General features: G+C 40.7%; 2 protein-coding genes across 2 annotated transcripts; both read left to right on the forward strand.

Moving 5' to 3' along the window:
- Positions 1 to 2,665: 2,665 nt before the first annotated feature.
- LOC142629121 (uncharacterized) lies at positions 2,666 to 5,959 on the forward strand. The gene is made up of 5 exons (XM_075803105.1): positions 2,666 to 3,494; positions 3,805 to 3,923; positions 4,269 to 4,333; positions 5,027 to 5,519; positions 5,606 to 5,959. The coding sequence occupies exons 1-5, from the start codon at positions 2,666 to 2,668 to the stop codon at positions 5,957 to 5,959; spliced, it is 1,860 nt and encodes a 619-aa protein (XP_075659220.1).
- A 3,912-nt stretch (positions 5,960 to 9,871) lies between these two features.
- Positions 9,872 to 14,645, forward strand: LOC142629122 (uncharacterized). Its single transcript, XM_075803106.1, has 6 exons — positions 9,872 to 10,432; positions 10,802 to 11,860; positions 11,963 to 12,385; positions 12,635 to 13,120; positions 13,331 to 14,325; positions 14,612 to 14,645. The coding sequence occupies exons 1-6, from the start codon at positions 9,872 to 9,874 to the stop codon at positions 14,643 to 14,645; spliced, it is 3,558 nt and encodes a 1,185-aa protein (XP_075659221.1).
- Positions 14,646 to 19,946: the final 5,301 nt, after the last annotated feature.

The raw sequence follows: 19,946 nt of genomic DNA on the forward strand, positions 1-19,946 counted from the left end.
AGCCCTTCTCTTCAACCTTATAATTAAAGAGACATAATAAATTACTGAACAGCATTACAGTGGGATTACATTTGGCTAAAGGCCACTGCATAAGACTAGCCACTAAGCATTTGACGTTGGATCAGAGTGGACAAAATAAGCAAACTTTATTAGTAATCATTGTGTAGAATTTATACACAAATTATGCAACAATTCAAAAAGTTCATTTGACTTGATACTCCCAGTAGGTGAGGCGCGGAAAAGAATACAAGAAAGCAGATTACAGGACAATTTAAAAAAATTAAAAGAGAAGAAGAAAGAGGAAGAAAAAGAACAGTGTTACTGCTACAAACTTTTTCATAGCCGGTTAAGGTGGTAAGTTATGATGGATTATCATCATTATTATGAGTTCACTATAGACATCATTTTTATTATTCAACAATAAAAATATGTTTCAATCATTGTGGTAAAAAACTATATATGAAAATTTGTATCTTTAAAAATCTTGGCATGTACTTTGTCATTATATTTAAAATCTTTACTTCTCGTGTTATCCAAGCAAAAATAATGTCTTAATCATTTATCTTTCAATTCGTTTACATGCAACTAAATAAAGATCTCAATTATTTTCTTGAGGCCATTTTATTTGAAAGACCTTAAATATAAATAAATAAATATATAGTTTGATTGTTAAAAAAATCACTTGTACTATGAGTTTGAGTTGTGCACTATAAAGCCCACAACAAACAAGTAAACGAATTGTGTTGTGATTTTATTATTATTTTTTACCCAAAAAAAATTTCAAAAAGAGGATTGAGTCATGGATTAGTCGGGTCGAATTGGGTTGACTAACAAAAAATGGGTCAAGTCATGAGTTGATCTATTTTTACTTCTGACCAAAAAATTTGGGTTTAGGTCAAGTTAGCAAATACACTAAACTTCTTGTTTATTTTTTTGGACCACCAAAGTAGTATGTGAGGAGAGACAACGATTGGATATTTATATACTAAAATATACTCCCTTAATTCCAAGGGGTGGGCAATTGAATGGTTTGAACAAATGATAGGATTAATATGAGAGAGAGAGAGAGAGAGAGAGAGAGAGAGAGAGAGAGAGAGAGAGAGAGAGAGAGAGAGAGAGAGAGAGAGAATTGATTAGACCTAAGTATTTAAGTATAATGAAATTTTGATGTTAGTTTTCTAAGGTTTATATGAGAAACAATAGATTAGACCTATAGTATTCTTGCTCAAATTTAGTTACTTTTGCAACAATGAAAACAAAGTCCAATAAAAGGAAAAAAAAAGTAATAAACTAATAACACACAATCAAGAATGCAAAAACAATTATTGAAGAATATTTGCATTTTATTTATCAAAACGATATTTGCATTTTTGAGTAGGCATAAACATCATGTAATTTTCAAATTTGTAAACACATGTAGTATAATCAAATCATTACACCACTCTTATTGTCTTTCTATTTTGTCTATAAAATAAAATATTAGAATATTTTTATAAGGTAAATTATTAAAATATTGGAGAAAACTAACAAAATGCACCTCACCTTTGCATTTACTTAGAAAAAAAAATTGAGATGAGTTACTTGTATTGGTTACAAGGTTCATACAAAACAAATGTAATCAAGATATGGTTTTAGAAACTCGTCCATATACTGAGAACCAATGAAGACTTCTCTTCTTTTTTTATTTTATTTTATTTTATAACTAATATTGATTCTATTATATAAGAAGAGATCAAACATAGATTTGGAGCACATGTCATTCGTCAGTATGAGAAGTATCTTGTTCTCCCATCTTTAGTGGGGCAGAATAAACTCAATACATTCAATGATATCAAAGAAAAACTTGCAAAAAGTTTAGTTGGTTGGAAAGAAAAATTGATTTCGAAGGCTGGTAAAGAAGTTTGGATTAAGGCAGTAACTCAAGCCATTCCAACTTATTCTATGAGTTGTTCAAAATTCCTAATTCCCTTTGTGATGAATTGACGAGTCTAATTCGTAATTTTTAGTGGAGGCAAAAACAAGATGAAAGAAAGATAGCTTGGTTGAGTTGGGATAAACTTTGTATGCCTAAATCTTGTGATGGGATGGGTTTCAAGCAGTTTAAGCAATTTAATTTAGCTCTCTTAGCCAAACAAGGGTGAAGGCTCCAGATGGGTCAAAAATTCTTTGGTGTATCAAGTCAGCTAAATATTTGTCGAATTGTGACTTTGTACAAGCCTCACTCAGTAACAATCCTTCTTATACTTGGCATAGTATAATGTGTTGAGCACGAAGGCATGAAGGAGAATGACACAGGAAAGAAGAAACAAGAAGAATGGAATTGCAGTGATGGAAAACAAAAGCAAAATGATAGAGTCTATAAGGAAAGAAAGAAAGGAAAGTTAAAATCAAAACGGTAGCGTTTGGTTAAGTGATTGGCACGTGAAATGGTTGGCACGTGAGGCTGCTTAACTGTTGTACAGGTGTTTAAAATGTGTTAATTAGTTTGTTAGAAGTTAGTTAGAGTTAGTTTCTTTCTTCTTTACTTTGTATCGTGTATATAAGGCAGAACCTTAGTGTAAATTAATTAGTTTTTCATATTCAATCAATACAAGCAAATAGTTTTTCTCTCAAGCAGTTTCTAGAAGTTTTATTAATATGGTATTAGAGCTTCAATAGCTCATCAATGGCTTCTGTCTCTAACGCTGCTTCATATTCTGAAACCTTTCCCACAAATACTTCTAACACTGCTAATCATAGATCACCCACTCAAGCTCCTTCAATGGATGATGTGAACGCCAATCCTTCAAGCCCTTATTTCATTCCACAATCATATGTTATTCTAGTTTCTCAACCACTGATTGGTCCAGAAAATTACCTCAGTTGGTCAAGGGCTGTGTTACTATCTTTGAGTGGTAGGAACAAATTCGGCTTTCTTGATGGTTCAATCTCTACATCTGATCTCTCTCATCCTCTGTACCACGCATGGCACATAGCAAATACCACAATTATTTCATGGATGGTAAATTCTTTAAGCGAAGATCTGGCTACCAGTGTTATGTACATCCACACTGCGAGGGATTTGTGGATTGATATGCATAATAGGTTTTCACAGCCAAATGTTCCAAGATTCTTTGAGATTCAGAAAGAAATTTCGAAGTTTTCACAAGGTTCCTTATCGGTGAGTTCCTATTTCACCAAATTTAAGATTTTGTGGGATGAACTTGTGCATTATCAATCTTTCTCTGCTTGTACTCGTGTTTGTACTTGTGGTTCTCAACGAAATCAACTAACTACTCAGCAAAGGGATCAAGTTTTTCATTTTCTTATGGGACTCAATGACAGTTATTCCACTATTACTAGTCAAATCTTGATCACTAAGCCACTACCTGTGTTGAATAAAGCCTATTCTTTGATCCTGCAAGAGGAGAAACGTAGGCAAGTTGGTCAAGCTGATTTGGTCATTAAACCAACAGCTTTGTATGCTAATAATCCTAATCCTAAGGGGTTTCAAGGTCATCAAGGGTGGAATTAGGGTGTGAATCATGGTAACCAGGGAGGAAAGAATGCTTCTCAAGGTTTCACCAATCAACCTGATCTAATGCACTACTCTTCACAGTCTCAATTGTCCATGCCACAGTCTCAATTCAGTGCATCACAGTGCCCCATCACTCAGAGCTAGTTTGAACAACTACTTCCTTGCTTCTCAATCTTTCACGGAAGCTATTGCTTCTTAGCCCTCTCACCAAGCTGCATTAGTCTTGTCACCATTGACTAATGCTGCTGCCTCTAGTTCTTCCATCCCTTATTTTGCCAATTTTTCAGGTAACCCTTTTTGGCTGCCTCCAAAATTTTCTCATTCCATATTTTCTGCTAGCATAGTTGATAGGCAAACTCATAAATTCAATGACTGGATTATTGATACTGGTGCTTCAGACCATATGGTTTGTTTAATATCTTGCTTATCTTCTATTACATCCACAATTAATTCTTTTGTCTACTTGCCCAATGGAGAAAAGGCTTTAGTTACTCACATAGGGATAGTTCATATCTCAAATCAACTTACTCTTCATGGAGTTCTCTGTGTTCCTTCATTTACCTTTAATCTCATATTAGTTAGTCAATTAACTAAAACACTGTTTTGTTGTCTTGTATTCTTTGGTTCCTTTTGCTTTATCCAAGACCTGGCCAATTGAAACATGATTGGACTAGGTAAAGCATCAAAAGGTCTCTATCTACTTCAACATAATCTTCCATCATCATCATCTGTTCTTGTTGCTTCTTCATAGTTTCCAATTTCAGCTCCTTCTGTTAATACTACTTCTGTCAATAATGCTGATTTATGGCATTTTAGGTTAGGCCATCCTTCTTTTACCAAAATGTCACTGCTTAAAACTTTTGTAATTGGTTTGGATTCTAATAAAACAATTTGTTGTGACATTTGTCATTTTGCCAAGCAAAAAAGATTATCTTTTCCTAACAGTACTCATGTTTCTCATTGTCCTTTTGATCTTGTGCACTGTGATCTTTGGAGACCTTTTTTAGTTCCCACTATTAAAGGTTACAAATACTTTCTTACCATTATGAATGATTACTCTAGGTGTACTTGGGTTTATTTACTTAAATCTAAGTCAGAAACACATGTTCTTATTGAACAGTTTTCTAACATGACTGAAACTCAATTTGGTGCAAGAATCAAATGTATTAGAAGTGACAATGGCACAGAATTTTTTATGAAGGATTTTTTTAAATCTAAGGGCATCTTGCATCAATTAACTTGTGTTGAGACTCCTCAACAAAATGCAATTGTTGAGAGAAAGTATCAACACATTTTAAATGTTGCAAGAGCTTTAAGATTTCACTCTTCCTTGCCTTTGAAAAAGTGGGGTGATTGTATTCTTACTGCAGTCTATTTTATTAATAGGCTGCCTTCAAAACATTTGCACAATAAAACTCCTTTTGAAATGCTTTTCAAAACAACTCCTTCCTATGGTCATATTAGGACTTTTGGTTGCTTGTGTTTTATTTCTACCCTTTTTCAAAACAGAAACAAATTTGCACCAAGAGCTAAGAAATGTGTTTTCCTAGGATATCCAAGTGGTATTAAAGGGTACAAGGTCATGGATTTGGATAATAATTCCATTTCTGTTTCAAGGGATGTGATTTTTTATGAAAACATTTTTCCTTTTGCATCTGGTTCTCCCTCTTCAATCCTTTCCAAGTCTGCCTTATTTGATTCAACTTCACATTCATTTGTTTTCCCTAATTCTATTCCTGATTCTTCTATTTCAGACACATCTTTCTTACATGATAGTCATGTTTCATTCCTTGATTCTATAGACACTGTTTCTGCAGATCAGATTCCTCCTTCATCATCCAATTCCCCATCTCCACCTTCACTTGTTACTCCCGCTGTTGATGATACTGAACTTAATCTTGTTCCTATGTTTGTTTCTAGGCCTACTTCTCCTTTACCTCTAAGAAAATCCACTAGACCTTATAATCCACCCTCTTACTTGAAAGACTATTCATGCAAATCTGTCACTTCCACACCTAATTCTTCAAAACCCTCCTCTGGCCTCCTTATGACATATTTGCTTGTCTTACTTATTCAAACCTCACTAAGAATTACAAGCAATTTGTCATGGCAGTTGATTCCACCTCCCTTGACCCTACTTCCTTCCATGAGGTTGTCCAATCTCTTGATTGGAGAGCTGCAATGGATAAGGAGATTACATCTCTAGAACTTACTAATACATGGACCTTAACCACTCTTCCTCCTGGTAAGGCTCCTAATGGCTGCAAATGGGTCTATAGGACCAAGTACAAATCTGATGGCTCAATTAAGAGGTATAAAGCACGTTTGGTTGCTAAAGGGTATACACAGAGGGAAGGCCTTGATTACACTAACACATTTTCTCCTGTAGTTAAGTCAGTTTCTGTCAGAATGGTCCTTTCCTTGGCTGCTGTGAAAGGCTAGGTTCTTCATCAAATGGATGTGAACAATGCCTTCCTCCATGGTGAATTGGATGAGGAAGTTTATATGAGTCTTCCACCTGCTTTTCACAGTAAGGGGGAGTGTTCAATCCTAATCCTAGTGTTGTTGGTTCTGGTTCTTTGGTTTGCAAACTCAACAAGAGTCTCTATGGTTTGAAACAAGCTTCAAGGCAATGGTTTGCCAAATTTTCTTACACTTTGTTGAATTTTGTTTTTGTCCAATCTAAGGCAGACTACTCCCTTTTTATCTATAGTAAAGGGTCTTCTTTTACTGTGTTACTGGTATATGTGGATGATATTCTGCTCACTGGTAATGACCTTGGCTGCATTGTTGATTTGAAACATTGACTTGACACCAAGTTTGGCTTAAAAGACTAGGGTTCTTTGAAGTATTTTTTGGGTCTTGAAGTTGCTAGAAGTGACAAAGGTATTAGTTTAAACCAAAGGAAGTGTTGTTTGGAAATTTTGCAAGACACTGGCTTCTTGGGGTCTAAACCACTCAAAACTCCAATGGAACAAAATTTGCATCTTTCAAAGGATGTAGGAAAGTTGCTTCCAGATGCAAGTTAGTACAGGAAGTTGATTGAGAGATTACTCTATCTTACTCTAACCAGACCTGACATCACCTATGCAGTACATAGGTTGAGTTAGTTTCTAGCTAAACCAAGAGAGCCTCATATGTTGGCTGTCAATAGGGTGTTGCAATATTTAAAGGGCACACCAGGTAGAGGTTTATTCTTCTCTAGCCAATCAACAATGCAAGTTAAAGCCTTTTGTGGTGCGGATTAGGCAGGCTGCCCTGATACTAGAAGATCCATCACAGGTTACAATGTGTTTTTAGGGAATTCTTTAATCTCTTGGAGGTCCAAAAAGCAGAGCACGGTCTCTAGATCATCAGCAGAGGCAGAGTACAGGGCAATGGCTACTACAACATGTGAGATTGTATGGGTTCTTCAATTATTAAGAGATTTAAAGGTTGATCATCCTAGTAGTGCTCAGTTGTTTTGTGATAACCAGGTTGCATTGCATATTGCAGCCAATCATGTTTTTCATGAAAGAACAAAACACATAGAGGTTGATTGTCATTTGGTTAGAGACAAGATTACAGAGGGTGTGATCAAGACTTTTTATGTCTCAAGCCAATTTCAAACTGCAAACATCTTTACCAAGGCTTGAGGATTTTCAGCTTTTAGCAGATTAGTCAATTGCCTGGGTTTAATTGATATTTACTCACCAAGTTTGAAGACTTCAACTAGTCAAGTTAATGATCCTGTGAATCATGACTTGAGGGGGAGTGTTAAGCACAAAGGCATGAAAGAGAATGACACAGGAAAGAAGAAACAAGAAGAATGGAATTGCAGTGATGGAAAACAAGAGCAAAACGACAGAGTATATAAGGAAAGAAAGAAAGGAAAGTTAAAATCAAAACGGTAGCGTTTGGTTAAGTGATTGGCGCGTGAGATGGTTGGCACGTGAGGTTGCTTAACTGATGTACATGTGTTTAAAACGTGTTAATTAGTTTGTTAGAAGTTAGTTAGAGTTAGTTTATTTCTTCTTTACTCTGTATCGTGTATATAAGGCAGAACGTTAGTGTAAATTAATTAGTTTTTCATATTCAATCAATACAAGCAAATAGTTTTTCTCTCAAGCAGTTTCTAGAAGTTTTCTTAATACAACCCAACAGGTGGTGAAGTAGGGCCTTCAATGGCAAGTGGGTAATGACTCTAGCATTCGAGTTTGGAGTGATAAGTGGTTGCCCAGTTCAAATACATATAAGGTTGTTTCCCCAAGAGTAGGTTCTCCTCCAAATCTTCAAGTTTAGGAACTCATTGATTCAAATGAATGCTATTGGAATTTTGGTATTCTCCCATTTGAGGTTGATATTATCAAGACTATTCCTCTGAGTAATAGATTTCCAACCGATAAATCGATTTGGGCAGAAATACAAAATGGTTTTTTTGCTGTACGCTGTGCTTACAAGGTGGCAGTGGACTTAGTGGCGGTGCCACTCAGAGTCCAGGGTGTTGCTAGGAACACCCTGACTTGAAATTTTTTTATATATATAATAATTAAAATTTGTTTATTTGTTTACCTTAAAAAAAATATAGGAATACCCTCAAGCAAAATCAGGAACACCCTCAAAATTTTTATGCCAAACAAATTTTGAACTAAAATCTTAAAAAAAAAAAAAATTGCAGCAGAGAATCTGAAAAAAAAAAAAAAAATTGTAAGAGCAAGCAAAAGAAAAAAACCCAACATCAATCCCAAACAAATACCCAACAAGCCCAACATCAATCCTAAAGATATACCCAACAGGCCCAACCCAAACGTATTCTCAGGAAGAAAAAAAAAAAAAAAAAAACCAACCAACTGAGACCCAATACGAATACGCGTCCGCCTCAATCATCAAATGGTAAAAGAAAAACCTAAAATCAGGAACCTTACCTAACCTAAAGAAAAAATCAAAAAAAAAATCTCATCAACAACAACGCAGCAACGCCTGAAACCTCATCATTAAGCATATAGGCACGACGTGGCGACGGCGCCTCCGCCTAAAACTTGAGCAACAGAGCTTGGATTGGGCATTAGAGATCGGAGATCGGTCCGATCGGATCAGAGCTTGCGATGCCGACGCTTGGTCTTGACTCCTTCCTCGCTTCCGACGCCGCGATGTGCTGCCGTGGCCCTCGGCGCCGCCCTTCAGGCCTCTTTCAAGGTATTTTACACTTTACTTCTCTCTCTCTTTTTCTCTCTTAATCTTTGGGTTTTGCTGTGGAGTGTGGACTGTTTTGTTCTGAGAGAGAGAGCTCTCTTTCTTTTTGAACTGATTCTCTCTCCTTTAAGTCTTTATAATTATTCAATTTATTTGCCCCTTTCTTTTTTTTTTTACTTTATCCGTTGATGTGTCACTGTGTTGGTGTTGGTGAATTTGTCTTTATTGTGATTTGTAAATTTATCTGATTGCTCCTCTTGTGTGAATCTTGTTTGTTGAGTGGGGCTGTGTGGTGTGGGGTCAGGGGTGAGATATTTGAATTGGAGAAGTAAAGGCATGTAGAGGTAGGGGTGTGTGCACACATGAGGTGTGTGCTAGTGTGTGCTAATGCACAGTGGGGTGTGTATTAGACAGCTAGTAGTTAGTAAAAAAAAAAAAAATTAATGAAGCAAGTAGACACCAATAATTAATAATTTAATTAACTAATACATTATAAAAGACAAATAAATTAAATTATGTTAAGCTAAACAACAATTAATAATTTAATAATTAATAAAACAACAATACAACAAATTATAGTTTATAAAAGACAAACAATTTTTTAAAACAACTAAATAACAATTGTGAGGTTCCGAGGACCCAAGAACCTAAAGACCCGAGGAAAGGAAGGCCGACATGCATTAAGCAAGATGAAGTAAAGGAGTAAGGGAAGTTACCTGGGGATACCCGAAGATGATGTGGCATGGGCACTGCTGACATAAGGGTTACAAATATCCGAAGGTGGTAGGCTAATTTAGAGGGTTGCATTAAATGCCCGGCAACAACCATTCTGGCCGCATTAATTGGAGGATACCAACTCAATCCGTTGCATTAATGTGGATATGACCTGAACAGTGCTGAACGCAAAGTTAGAACTCTGCTTCATTACCGACAGACAGGTGTCAGAGGGAAAAGCATAGTAGATTGTGAGGTGTAAGGCCACGATGAAAGGAACAAATGATATAAATAAGAGTCAGGACACTACGGTCAGGGGGACTTTTGTTGTTGAACCTTCTCTACCAAATGTATTGTATGGGGACCTTTAGTGAATAAACAAACAGCGAAGTTTATGCGTTTTTGGTCCTTACAATTGGCGCCGTCTGTGGGAACAACAACAACGTAACACATTCCATCTAGAAGTATATGGCGGAGGTGTATCAAGAAGGGGAAGAATCCATAAGTTCACGAAGCAGAGATGTAGCTGTAAGTCTCCAGCGTGACAAAGGGAAGGGACATACCTCAGGGGTGGTGAAAGCACATGATGGCGATCAGGAGGCTGAGCAACGATCACTAACTGAGGGGCATATGTCTCGTGACGATGTATTGCAACAGATGCAATCTGAGATAGCTTACTTACGCAAGTGCGTGGATAGTAGGAAGCGGAGACGTAAGGGTAATGCTAGCTCTTCCAGTGACAGTTCGGAAGCAAACCTTGGAGGAATTGATCCCCTAGTATTTGAGCCTACTCGAAGTGTGACCCGTGTCAGTGTGTCTTCGGGCATTAGGGCAAAGCAGCAAAAGGAGACAAGGATGCCTGATACTGATGGGATATATCGCGATGACGGGAGTGATGCAATGGGTAAAGCCCTGAGGCAAATTGCCAAATCCCCTTTTGTGGCCAGGATAAATAGGGCAAAGCTACCTCATAGGTTTTCTCAACCCATCTTTACTATGTATAACGGGAGGACTGACCCTGTAGAACACGTTAGTCATTTTAGTCAGAAGATGGCCGTTTATTCGAATAATGAGGCATTGATGTGCAGAGTTTTTCCCTCCAGTTTGGGGCCCGTGGCTATGAGGTGGTTTGATGCTTTGGCAAAAGGTTCTCTGAGGTATTTTGAGGAATTGACTAGGGCATTTGGAGCAAGGTTCATAACTTGTACTAGGATTCCAAAACCTTTGGATGCTCTACTGTCTATGTCTATGAGGGAAGGCGAAACACTCAAAACCTATTCCGACCGATACTGGGAAATGTATAATGAAATTGATGGGGATGTGGAGAGTGTAGCCGTGAGAACTTTCAAGGTGGGTCTTCCCACGGAGCATGGGTTAAGGAAGTCTTTGACAATGAAGGCCGCGATAGATATGCGTCAGCTCATGGACCGGATAGATAAGTATAAACGGGTAGAAGAAGATCAGATGCAAAGCAAAGGAAAAATGAAAGGGTATCTGGAGAGGAAGGATCTTCGGGTAGGGGGGTTTCAAGGTATTCGGCCCAAACGAGACTTTCCAAGCCATCCGAGGACCGCCGAGTCTCCTCTAATTAATTCACTATTTAAGGAACCCGTGCATCACATACTGGAGAAAATTCGGCATGAGCCATATTTTAGGCCACCCAACAAAATGAGTGGAGATGCATCCACGAGAAATCAAAACCTCCACTGCCATTACCACCAGGATAAGGGACACACCACGGAGGAGTGCCGGACATTGCGCGACCATTTGAATCAATTGATTAGGGCCGGGAAGATCAATCACTTATTGGCAAAGCCGGATGGGAAAAAGGAACAACTAGACACTCGGAAATATTGGGGTCAGGCCCCTCAACCATCTCTAGGCACTATTAACGTCATCTTGACCCAGCCGAGAGGAGAATTTGGGAAACCGTCTCGGGTCATGACCGTTCAAAACAAGTGTGGGAATGAGGACGTGGAAGAGAATCATCAAGCAAACAAAAGAATGAGGTCCTCGGCGACGCCCATATTGGGCTTTTCTGATAAGGATAAAGAGGGAACGTTTCAACCCCACGATGATGCCTTGGTCGTCACAGTTTGTATCGGGGGGTATGATGTGAAACGAGTCTTGGTGGATGATGGAAGTGGTGCCGAGATTATGTATCCGGACCTATTCAATGGATTAAAGTTGAAAGAAGAAGACTTGGAAAAATACGACCAGCCGTTGGTCGGTTTTGATGGAAACCAGGTGATCCCACGGGGAATGATTAGGTTGCCTGTGCAGGTGGAGGGTTTCGAAGTACAGGTAAACTTCATAGTTGTTATGGCATACTCTCCATACACGGCCATTTTGGCTAGACCATGGCTGCATGCAATGGAGGCAATTTCATCTACTTTACATGTGATGGTGAAGTACCCTATACGAGGAAGCGTGGGAGTATTACATGGCAGTCAAATGGTAGCCAGGCAATGTCTAACGTCTGCCACTATTCGTACAGGCCGAGGTTCGTTGGAAGGAGAAGTTCTTGAGACATCATAGCAATTAAAGGAGGCTGCTCAGGAAGTCGGCTTAGTTGAGGATGAAGGCTCTGCCGAGCAGCTAACCAAGGTAGTTATTGGGGTAGATGAAGAGAAATATTTTCAAGTCGGATCTAAACTGCCGATACGGGAAAGAGAAGAATTGGTTCAATTCTTGCGGGATAATATTGATGTTTTTGCATGGACGACTTATGACGTACCAGGAATTAATCCAGAAGTTATCTGCCACCATTTGAATATTAACCCCCATGCGACGCCTAGACAACAGCCTCCTCGGCGAGCGTCTCAAGAACACGCAGAAGCAGTTAAGGAGGAGGTTAGTAAGCTAAAGCAAGCTGGGGCGATCAAGGAGATCTTCTATCTTGAGTGGCTGGCCAATACTGTTGTGGTAAAAAAGAAGAATGGGAAATGGAGAGTCTGTATTGACTTTACAGATCTGAATAAGGCATGTCCCAAGGATCCTTTCCCTATACCCAGAATTGATCAACTGGTGGATGCAACTGTGGGGCACCCCCGAATGAGCTTCTTGGATGCATTCCAAGGGTATCATCAAATCCCTTTGTCATTGAATGATCAGGAGAAAACGGCTTTTCGTGCCCCTAATGGTAACTACCATTACCGAGTGATGCCCTTTGGTCTAAAGAATGCAGGGTCCACTTATCAACGAATGGTGAGCATAATGTTTGATGCGCAGTTGGGGCATAATATGGAAGCTTATATCGATGACATGGTGATTAAAAGTAAGAGGACAGAAGACCATTTGACAGATTTGCAGGAGACCTTCTTGGTGTTAAGAAAGTATAAGTTACGCTTAAATGCATCAAAGTGTTCCTTCGGAGTGGGCTCGGGAAAGTTTCTAGGGTACATGATTACTCATCGGGGAATTGAAGTTAATCCTGATCAAATTAAGGCTGTCTTAGGTTTGCATCCCCCTCAGAACCCGAAAGAAGTGCAGAAGTTAGCTGGTATGATTGCAGCCTTGAACAGGTTCATATCACGGTCCGCAGACAGGTGCTGCCCATTTTATCGCCTTTTTCACAGGTGGAAAGATTTCCGGTGGTCTAATGAATGCAACTTGGCTTTTGAAGATTTAAAGCAATACCTATCTAGACCACCGATATTATCAACGCCCGAGAAGGAAGAAGTATTATATGCTTACCTAGCCGTCACAAATCACTCCGTAAGTCTTGTCTTAATACGGAATGATGATGGGGTCCAGAAACCAATATATTATATCAGCAAGTCTTTGCAAGAAGTAGAACAACGATATCTACTGTTGGAAAAAGCGCTTCTAGCCGTGGTACATGCAACAAGGAAATTGCCCCATTACTTCCAAGCTCACACCGTAGTAATACTCACTCAATTGCCTCTGCAAGCTATCATGAGGAAGTCGGATTATACGGGTCGTGTAGCAAAGTGGGGAACTAAACTGAGAGCTTATGACATCAAGTATATGCCCCGGACAGCTATCAAAGGGCAAATCCTTGCCGACTTCGTGGCCGAGTTCACGGAAGATCAGGTTAACCACGAAGATGCCGTGATGACAGTGATGTCCATTGGGATGGAAAACATCACTCCTTGGGAAGTCTACACGGACGGGGCATCAAATCGAAAAGGAGCCGTGGTTGGAGTCGTGTTAATATCTCCCGAGAAACTAGTCATTGAAAAGTCATTGAGGTTGGGATTCCCAGCCACTAATAATGAGGCCGAGTACGAGGCTCTCTTGGTGGGTTCCCAGATGGTTAAACACTTGGGAGGAAAGGTAGTGAGGTTGTTTTGTGATTCCCGATTGGTAGTTGGGCAAGTTAATGGAGAATTTGAGGCAAAAGATGAACGAATGAAAAGCTATCTCAAACGAGTTCAAGGGGTGTTGGGTTTGTTTGAAAGTTTTAAGGTACAGCAAGTCCCAAGGGGACATAACTCTCATGCTGACTCATTAGCAATGTTAGCCACTTCACTGGGTTCGAAATTACCACGTATGGTCATAGTGGAGGATTTACTGTCCTCTAGCTTGACCAGCATCTCGACAGTACGGGTGCACAGCGTTCATGTTGGTCCAAGTTGGATGGACCCAATTGTAGCTTTCTTGCAGCACGGAATACTACCTGAAGATAGAACAATAGCCGAGAAGGTACGAAGAAGCGCTCCCCGTTACTGGCTATCAGAGGAGCAAAAACTCTATAGACGTTCCTACACAGGGCCGTACCTGCTTTGCGTACATCCTGATGCCATGGAACCTTTGCTGGAAGAATTGCATGAAGGTGTATGTGGGAGTCATACTGGAGGAAGATCACTCGCTCATAGAGCCATGACCCAAGGGTATTGGTGGCCGAGCATGCAGAGAACCTCTCAAGATTATGCCAAGAAATGTGATCAATGTCAAAGGTTTGCGCCTAGCATACATCAACCAGGAGGTAACTTAAACCCGTTATCCAGCCCATGGCCCTTCGCTAAGTGGGGTTTAGATATCGTCGGACATTTTCCTCGGGCACCAGGTAATAGGAGATGGCTCATTGTCGGCACGGATTACTTCACGAAATGGGTGGAGGCCGAGCCCTTAGCCAATATTAGGGATGTGGATGCAAAGAAATTCATCTGGAAAAATATCATAACTCGCTTCGGAGTCCCTCATACTTTGATTTCTGATAATGGGCTTCAATTTGATAGCAAGGCTTTCCGACGGTACTGCGCAGAAATGGGAATAAGAAATGGATATTCAACACCGTCCTATCCTCAAGGAAATGGTCAGGCCGAAGCAACAAATAAAGTCATCTTGGCAGGTTTGAAGAAATGATTGGATGATGCTAAAGGAGGCTGGGTAGAAGAATTGCCTCATGTATTATGGGCTTATCGCACTACACCCCGAAGATCGACAGGCGAGACTCCCTTTTCAATGACGTATGAAATGGAAGCTATAATACCATTAGAATCGGGTTTTCCCACCCTGAAGTCCGACCAGTATGACAAAGCGAGCAATCACGATAGGATGTATGATTGTTTGAATACTATTGAGGAAAGGAGAGAAATAGCCAATGTGAAGATGGGCAGCTATCAGCAGAAGCTCAAGCAGACATACGACAAGGGAGTTAGGTCCAGGCCCTTGGTACCAGGAGATTTGGTACTGAGAAAAGTAGTGGGGGTAGCAAAAAATCCTGCTTGGGGAAAGTTGGGTCCTAATTGGGAGGGGCCGTATAAAATTACCTCAATAGCAGGTGTAGGGGCTTATCGTTTAGAAGATCTGGATGGAAGGGTGATTCCTCGCCCTTGGAATGTAAATAACTTACGACGATATTATTATTAAGAAAAGAATCTCCTTTTGTGTGTGGCTTCTGTTCATTTCAATTCTGTATCAATCAAAATACAAGTGTTAAACTGACCTTAGTTCTTGTTCGGCTCCTCGGGCCACAAGTCTAAGAGAAATTAATCACTTGCAAAAAACACAAGTGTTAAACTGACCTTAGTTCTTGTTCGGCTCCTCGGGCCACAAGTCTAAGAGAAATTAATCACTTGCAAAAAACCCAAGTGTTAAACTGACCTTAGTTCTTGTTCGGCTCCTCGGGCCACAAGTCTAAGAGAAATTAATCACTTGCAAAGAACCCAAGTGTTAAGCTGACCTTAGTTCTTGTTCGGCTCCTCGGGCCACAAGTCTAAGAGAAATTAATCACTTGCAAAAAACACAAGTATTAAGCTGACCTTAGTTCTTGTTCGGCTCCTCGGGCCACAAGTCTAAGAGAAATTAATCGCTTGCAAGAAATACACGTGTTAAGTTGACCTTAGTTCTTGTTCGGTTCCTCGGGCCACAAGTCTAAGAAAAGTCAACCACTTGCAAAAATATAAGTGCTAAATTGATTTTTGTCCTTCCTTGGTTCCACGAACCATAACACAAGAGTCATAAATCCGGCAAGGTTAAGGCTAAGGAATCTCAAGCAACTAAGCATTAGCGTAAAGAAATCATTAAGCCTTGTCGCTTATTAGCATATGGAATCTCATGCCTTCTCTTTCAAACGTAAAAAATAGTGAAATTATGGTGCCCAGGTTGAGCTTTTTGAGCCCCTTAAAATCACAAGTATGATGAAACAATTTTGAGGTGATATTATGATTTTTAATTCAAGTAAGCGTCTATCTGTATGCATACAAAGTGATAGTTGGATGGCATCGCATTGTAATAAGATTTGTGCATGAAACAAAAAGAGAAAGGTTAATATTAATGTCTTAAAAAGTATTCGTTACAAAACTGGGGCCATCATATAGCCCCTTACATCCGTAAAAAGAAAAACAATAAAATAAAAAAATAAGGCAATAACTACGGAATGACTAAGCAACAGGTTGCTTGTCCTTTCTTTTCTCTGGGTCTTTTTCTTTTTTCTTCTTTTTTGGCTCTTCAGCCAAATCACCCTCATTTACTTCGTCCACGGGCTGAGCTGGGGGAGAAGGGTCCTTTGTGACTGGGGCATCAGAAGGAACAGAAGCAGGGATGGGCACTTTAGGATCATTTGTCGACGTTGGGGGAGTAGGAGCTAAGCGCAATGCCGGGGGATAGTAAATGTTGTCGGGAGTACGGAGTACTGCGTTAGCATCTACTCCCGCAGCGTCCAAAGCGCGACCCCACACCTCCGAACAGAACGCTCTGGCGACCCCTCTAAGTTGGGCAGTTAAGCTGTCAGAGGCTTTTTTCATCCCAGCATCGTACGCCGCTTGCTCAACAGCAGCCTGCTCCTGCTCCTTCTTAGCCAGCAATCCTTGCACTTGTTTGAGCTCGACAACAGTGAGGGCGAGCCTGCTTTGAGCCTGTTTTTGGGCCTCAAGAGCAAGATTTGCTTGCGACTTATAACTTTTCAGGGCCGACTCAGCATTCTTGTGAGCTTTTTCTACCTCGGACAGGCGAGTGAGGGTCTCTTTTAAGTTCAACTCGGCTTCTTTTTGTGCCTTCACTGCCGCCTCAGCATTTTGATCAGCTTTTCGGGCAAGATCCAATGAATGATCTACCCACTCCTCAGCCATAAATGAAGCCTGGACCGCCTATGATATATTCGAGTTAATAAAGTTAGTCATAATAAAGAGTTAAACTCATATATGGAATGTGCAAAGACTTAGAAAGTACCTTGGCTAAGTCCTGCTTCAAAGATAAGAAAACTTCCTTCTTACGGAAGGACCGCAACTCTGCCATATCTTCGGGAAGGCATAGAGCCTTCTCTAGACACTCGGCCACCAGGCTCGAGCTTCCCTTCTTCGGGTCCCTCAAGTTAGCATCATCCATAACAGGGCTACCCGAGCTGAGAGTAAGGTTGGGTCGCCAGGCTGACGGCTTCTTTATAGACTCACTACTGGGGTACTTAGACGAACCAGTAGGAGCAGCTTTTTTGGAAAGGGCTTTCCCAGCCCTGGTATCTTTAGCGGAAAGGTCAAGACTTTCCCTTTCTTCGATCTCTATCACATGTTTGCTACTTTGGCCCCTTTTCCGTTTTTTATCCGCCGCCTCCGAGGAAGGTGCACGGGTAACAGCCGGAGTGACTGGACGAGGTGGGACCGGAATCGCCGGTGAAGAGTCGCCTGCGTGCGCCTGCAGTAAGGCCAACAGGTCGGGCTCTTTCTCTTGAAAACCCATTTCGCTGGTTGATGGATTGGAGCTAGAAGGAGCGTCTGGATGGTAGAACACCTCAAAATCCTTCTCGGTCACCTCGGGAGGATTTGGCTCGGGCGTAGCAACTCTTTCCTCGGCGACAAGGTTAGCAGCTTGGTCCAAGGGGGGATAAAGTAACTGGGCGGCAAGAGGAGCAGGAAGCTGTGCGTCTTGAGTTCCTGCGGGAGGAGGTGCGAGCAGTAGGAATCCAGGGGCCGCAACGTCAATCCGAGCTAATCGTAGATCTCTTGCTCTGATAACGTTCTTCGGGCTTTGGAAACGTTTGGTGGATGGTGTGTACCCAAGGATGATGTGGGCTGCTCGGAGTTGTTCGTCCCGGTGTACAAATATTTCTGACCGAAGAATCCGGTTTAGATCAGCTCGATTCACAGCAGATACGTTCGGAGCGGTATGGAAATCGTCTGCAATAAGGGATGAAATTGTTAGAATGAATAAGTTAAACAAAGCAGAACACATGAAAATTTTGGTCATTCCTAAATGCCAGGTCAGTCCTCGGGAACACTACCTGGCGTCCCTTCTCGGGTAGGGCAATGTAAGCCGTCATGCCAGTTGCCCGAGACGACAAGGTAATCTTCGTCCATCCCTTTACTCGAGTCGGGTAAGCAAGAGATCAGCCTAACGGAAGGGAATCTACATTTCATGTAATATTTAGTCCTATCCCCTTTTTGGCAGTTGTACACCCAATTTACATCTTGCCATGTCAAATTGGTCCCCATCTTTCGGTTAAGCGCGTCTACGCATCCTAAAATTCTAAGGACGTTTGGGGAACATTGTGAGGGGGTAAGCCTATAGTTTATTAAAAAATCCCTGGTTACCCTACCCATAGGAATCTCCATGCCCTCCTCGATAAACGCAATCATGGGAATCAAAACGGACTCAGGGGGGCGAGGTACGAGTGGAATCTCTTCTTCCTCACAATACGTGATGTTTACGTCATCAGGGATCCTATATCGGTTTTTAAAGGCAGCCTTTGCCTCATCCGTGTTTACTAGCTTAGCGTACCTACCCATTAATCCCCGCGGTAAGAGGAGAAAAGCAAGCAAATAGAGAGAAATGAAAGGAAAATGAACACACCTTTGAAGATTGCTTAAAGATGGTCCTCGGGAGCTCACTCTTCTTTCAATCCTTCAGAATGCCAAAATGAGCTACATCCAGCCAAAGGATTTGCTTTTATAGGGGTGGGGTAAAAGAAATAAGAGAGGTAACTTTCCCGCTCATAATTGAAAGCGGGATCTGAACTGTACATTACCCATCCGGCCGTAGAACGTGCGCGGGAAAAGAAACGCCAGATTCCATAAATGCTCCATCGTGGGATACGAGGCGCCAGACGCGGGTCATGGGGCAGTGAAAAGATGGCTGTACGTGTGAAAACAAAGGGAAGGTAAGAAGCGTGTGTGAGAAGTTAAAACTTGGTTATTAACTGATCGTTAATAACTCAAGTGTTAAAGGGGCTGTTGTGAGGTTCCGAGGACCCAAGAACCCGAAGACCCGAGGAAAGGAAGGCCGACATGCATTAAGCAAGATGAAGTAAAGGAGTAAGGGAAGTTACCTGGGGATACCCGAAGATGATGTGGCATGGGCACTGCTGACATAAGGGTTACAAATATCCGAAGGTGGCGGGCTAATTTAGAGGGTTGCATTAAATGCCCGGCAACAACCATTCTGGCCGCATTAATTGGAGGATACCAACTCAATCCGTTGCATTAATGTGGATATGACCTGAACAGTGCTGAACGCAAAGTTAGAACTCTGCTTCATTACCGACAGACAGGTGTCAGAGGGAAAAGCATAGTAGATTGTGAGGTGTAAGACCACGATGAAAGGAACAAATGATATAAATAAGAGTCAGGACACTACGGTCAGGGGGACTTTTGTTGTTGAACCTTCTCTACCAAATGTATTGTATGGGGACCTTTAGTGAATAAACAAACAGCGAAGTTTATGCGTTTTTGGTCCTTACAACAATAATTAATCATTTTATTAATATTTCAAATGAACTTATAGTTTATTGTACAGGTACCTTTGTTCATTTATTTTCTTTTCCTTCTTTTTCCTCTCGAGGTTTTTCGGTGTACAGAATGCAAATTTGTTTTGGTTTTAAGAACTTTTTTTTTTAAGCACAAACTTCGTGTCGACCAAATCTTGAATTTCAACTGATATTTACCGAAACGTCCCGAAACACCCGAAATAGACCAAAATGACCCAAATTTTTTTCAAAGTGGAATAGGAACATCCTGGACAAAATTCATAGAGCAGCCACTGAGTAGAGTTGTCAGTTGGTTCAACAAGTAGCACTGCTAGTGATAGCCATTTTTGTAAATTTTGGAAGCAACTATGGAAATTATCAGGTCCCATAAGGTACATC

The sequence above is a fragment of the Castanea sativa genome, chromosome 3, assembly GCF_040712315.1.
Source record: "Castanea sativa cultivar Marrone di Chiusa Pesio chromosome 3, ASM4071231v1".
NCBI lineage: Eukaryota > Viridiplantae > Streptophyta > Magnoliopsida > Fagales > Fagaceae > Castanea > Castanea sativa.

Excerpts from the sequence above, each read along its gene's own strand:
- LOC142629121 (XM_075803105.1), top strand. The coding sequence starts at position 2,666 with ATGGCTTCTGTCTCTAACGCTGCTTCATATTCTGAAACCTTTCCCACA. Across the intron at positions 3,495-3,804 it reads TAATCCTAAGGGGTTTCAAG|GTAACCCTTTTTGGCTGCCT; the intron begins GTCATCAAGGGT and ends CCAATTTTTCAG. Across the intron at positions 5,520-5,605 it reads AAGACTATTCATGCAAATCT|AATTACAAGCAATTTGTCAT; the intron begins GTCACTTCCACA and ends AACCTCACTAAG.
- LOC142629122 (XM_075803106.1), top strand. The coding sequence starts at position 9,872 with ATGGCGGAGGTGTATCAAGAAGGGGAAGAATCCATAAGTTCACGAAGC. Across the intron at positions 11,861-11,962 it reads TATTACATGGCAGTCAAATG|GAAGTCGGCTTAGTTGAGGA; the intron begins GTAGCCAGGCAA and ends GAGGCTGCTCAG. Across the intron at positions 14,326-14,611 it reads AAATGTGATCAATGTCAAAG|GCTTTCCGACGGTACTGCGC; the intron begins GTTTGCGCCTAG and ends TTTGATAGCAAG.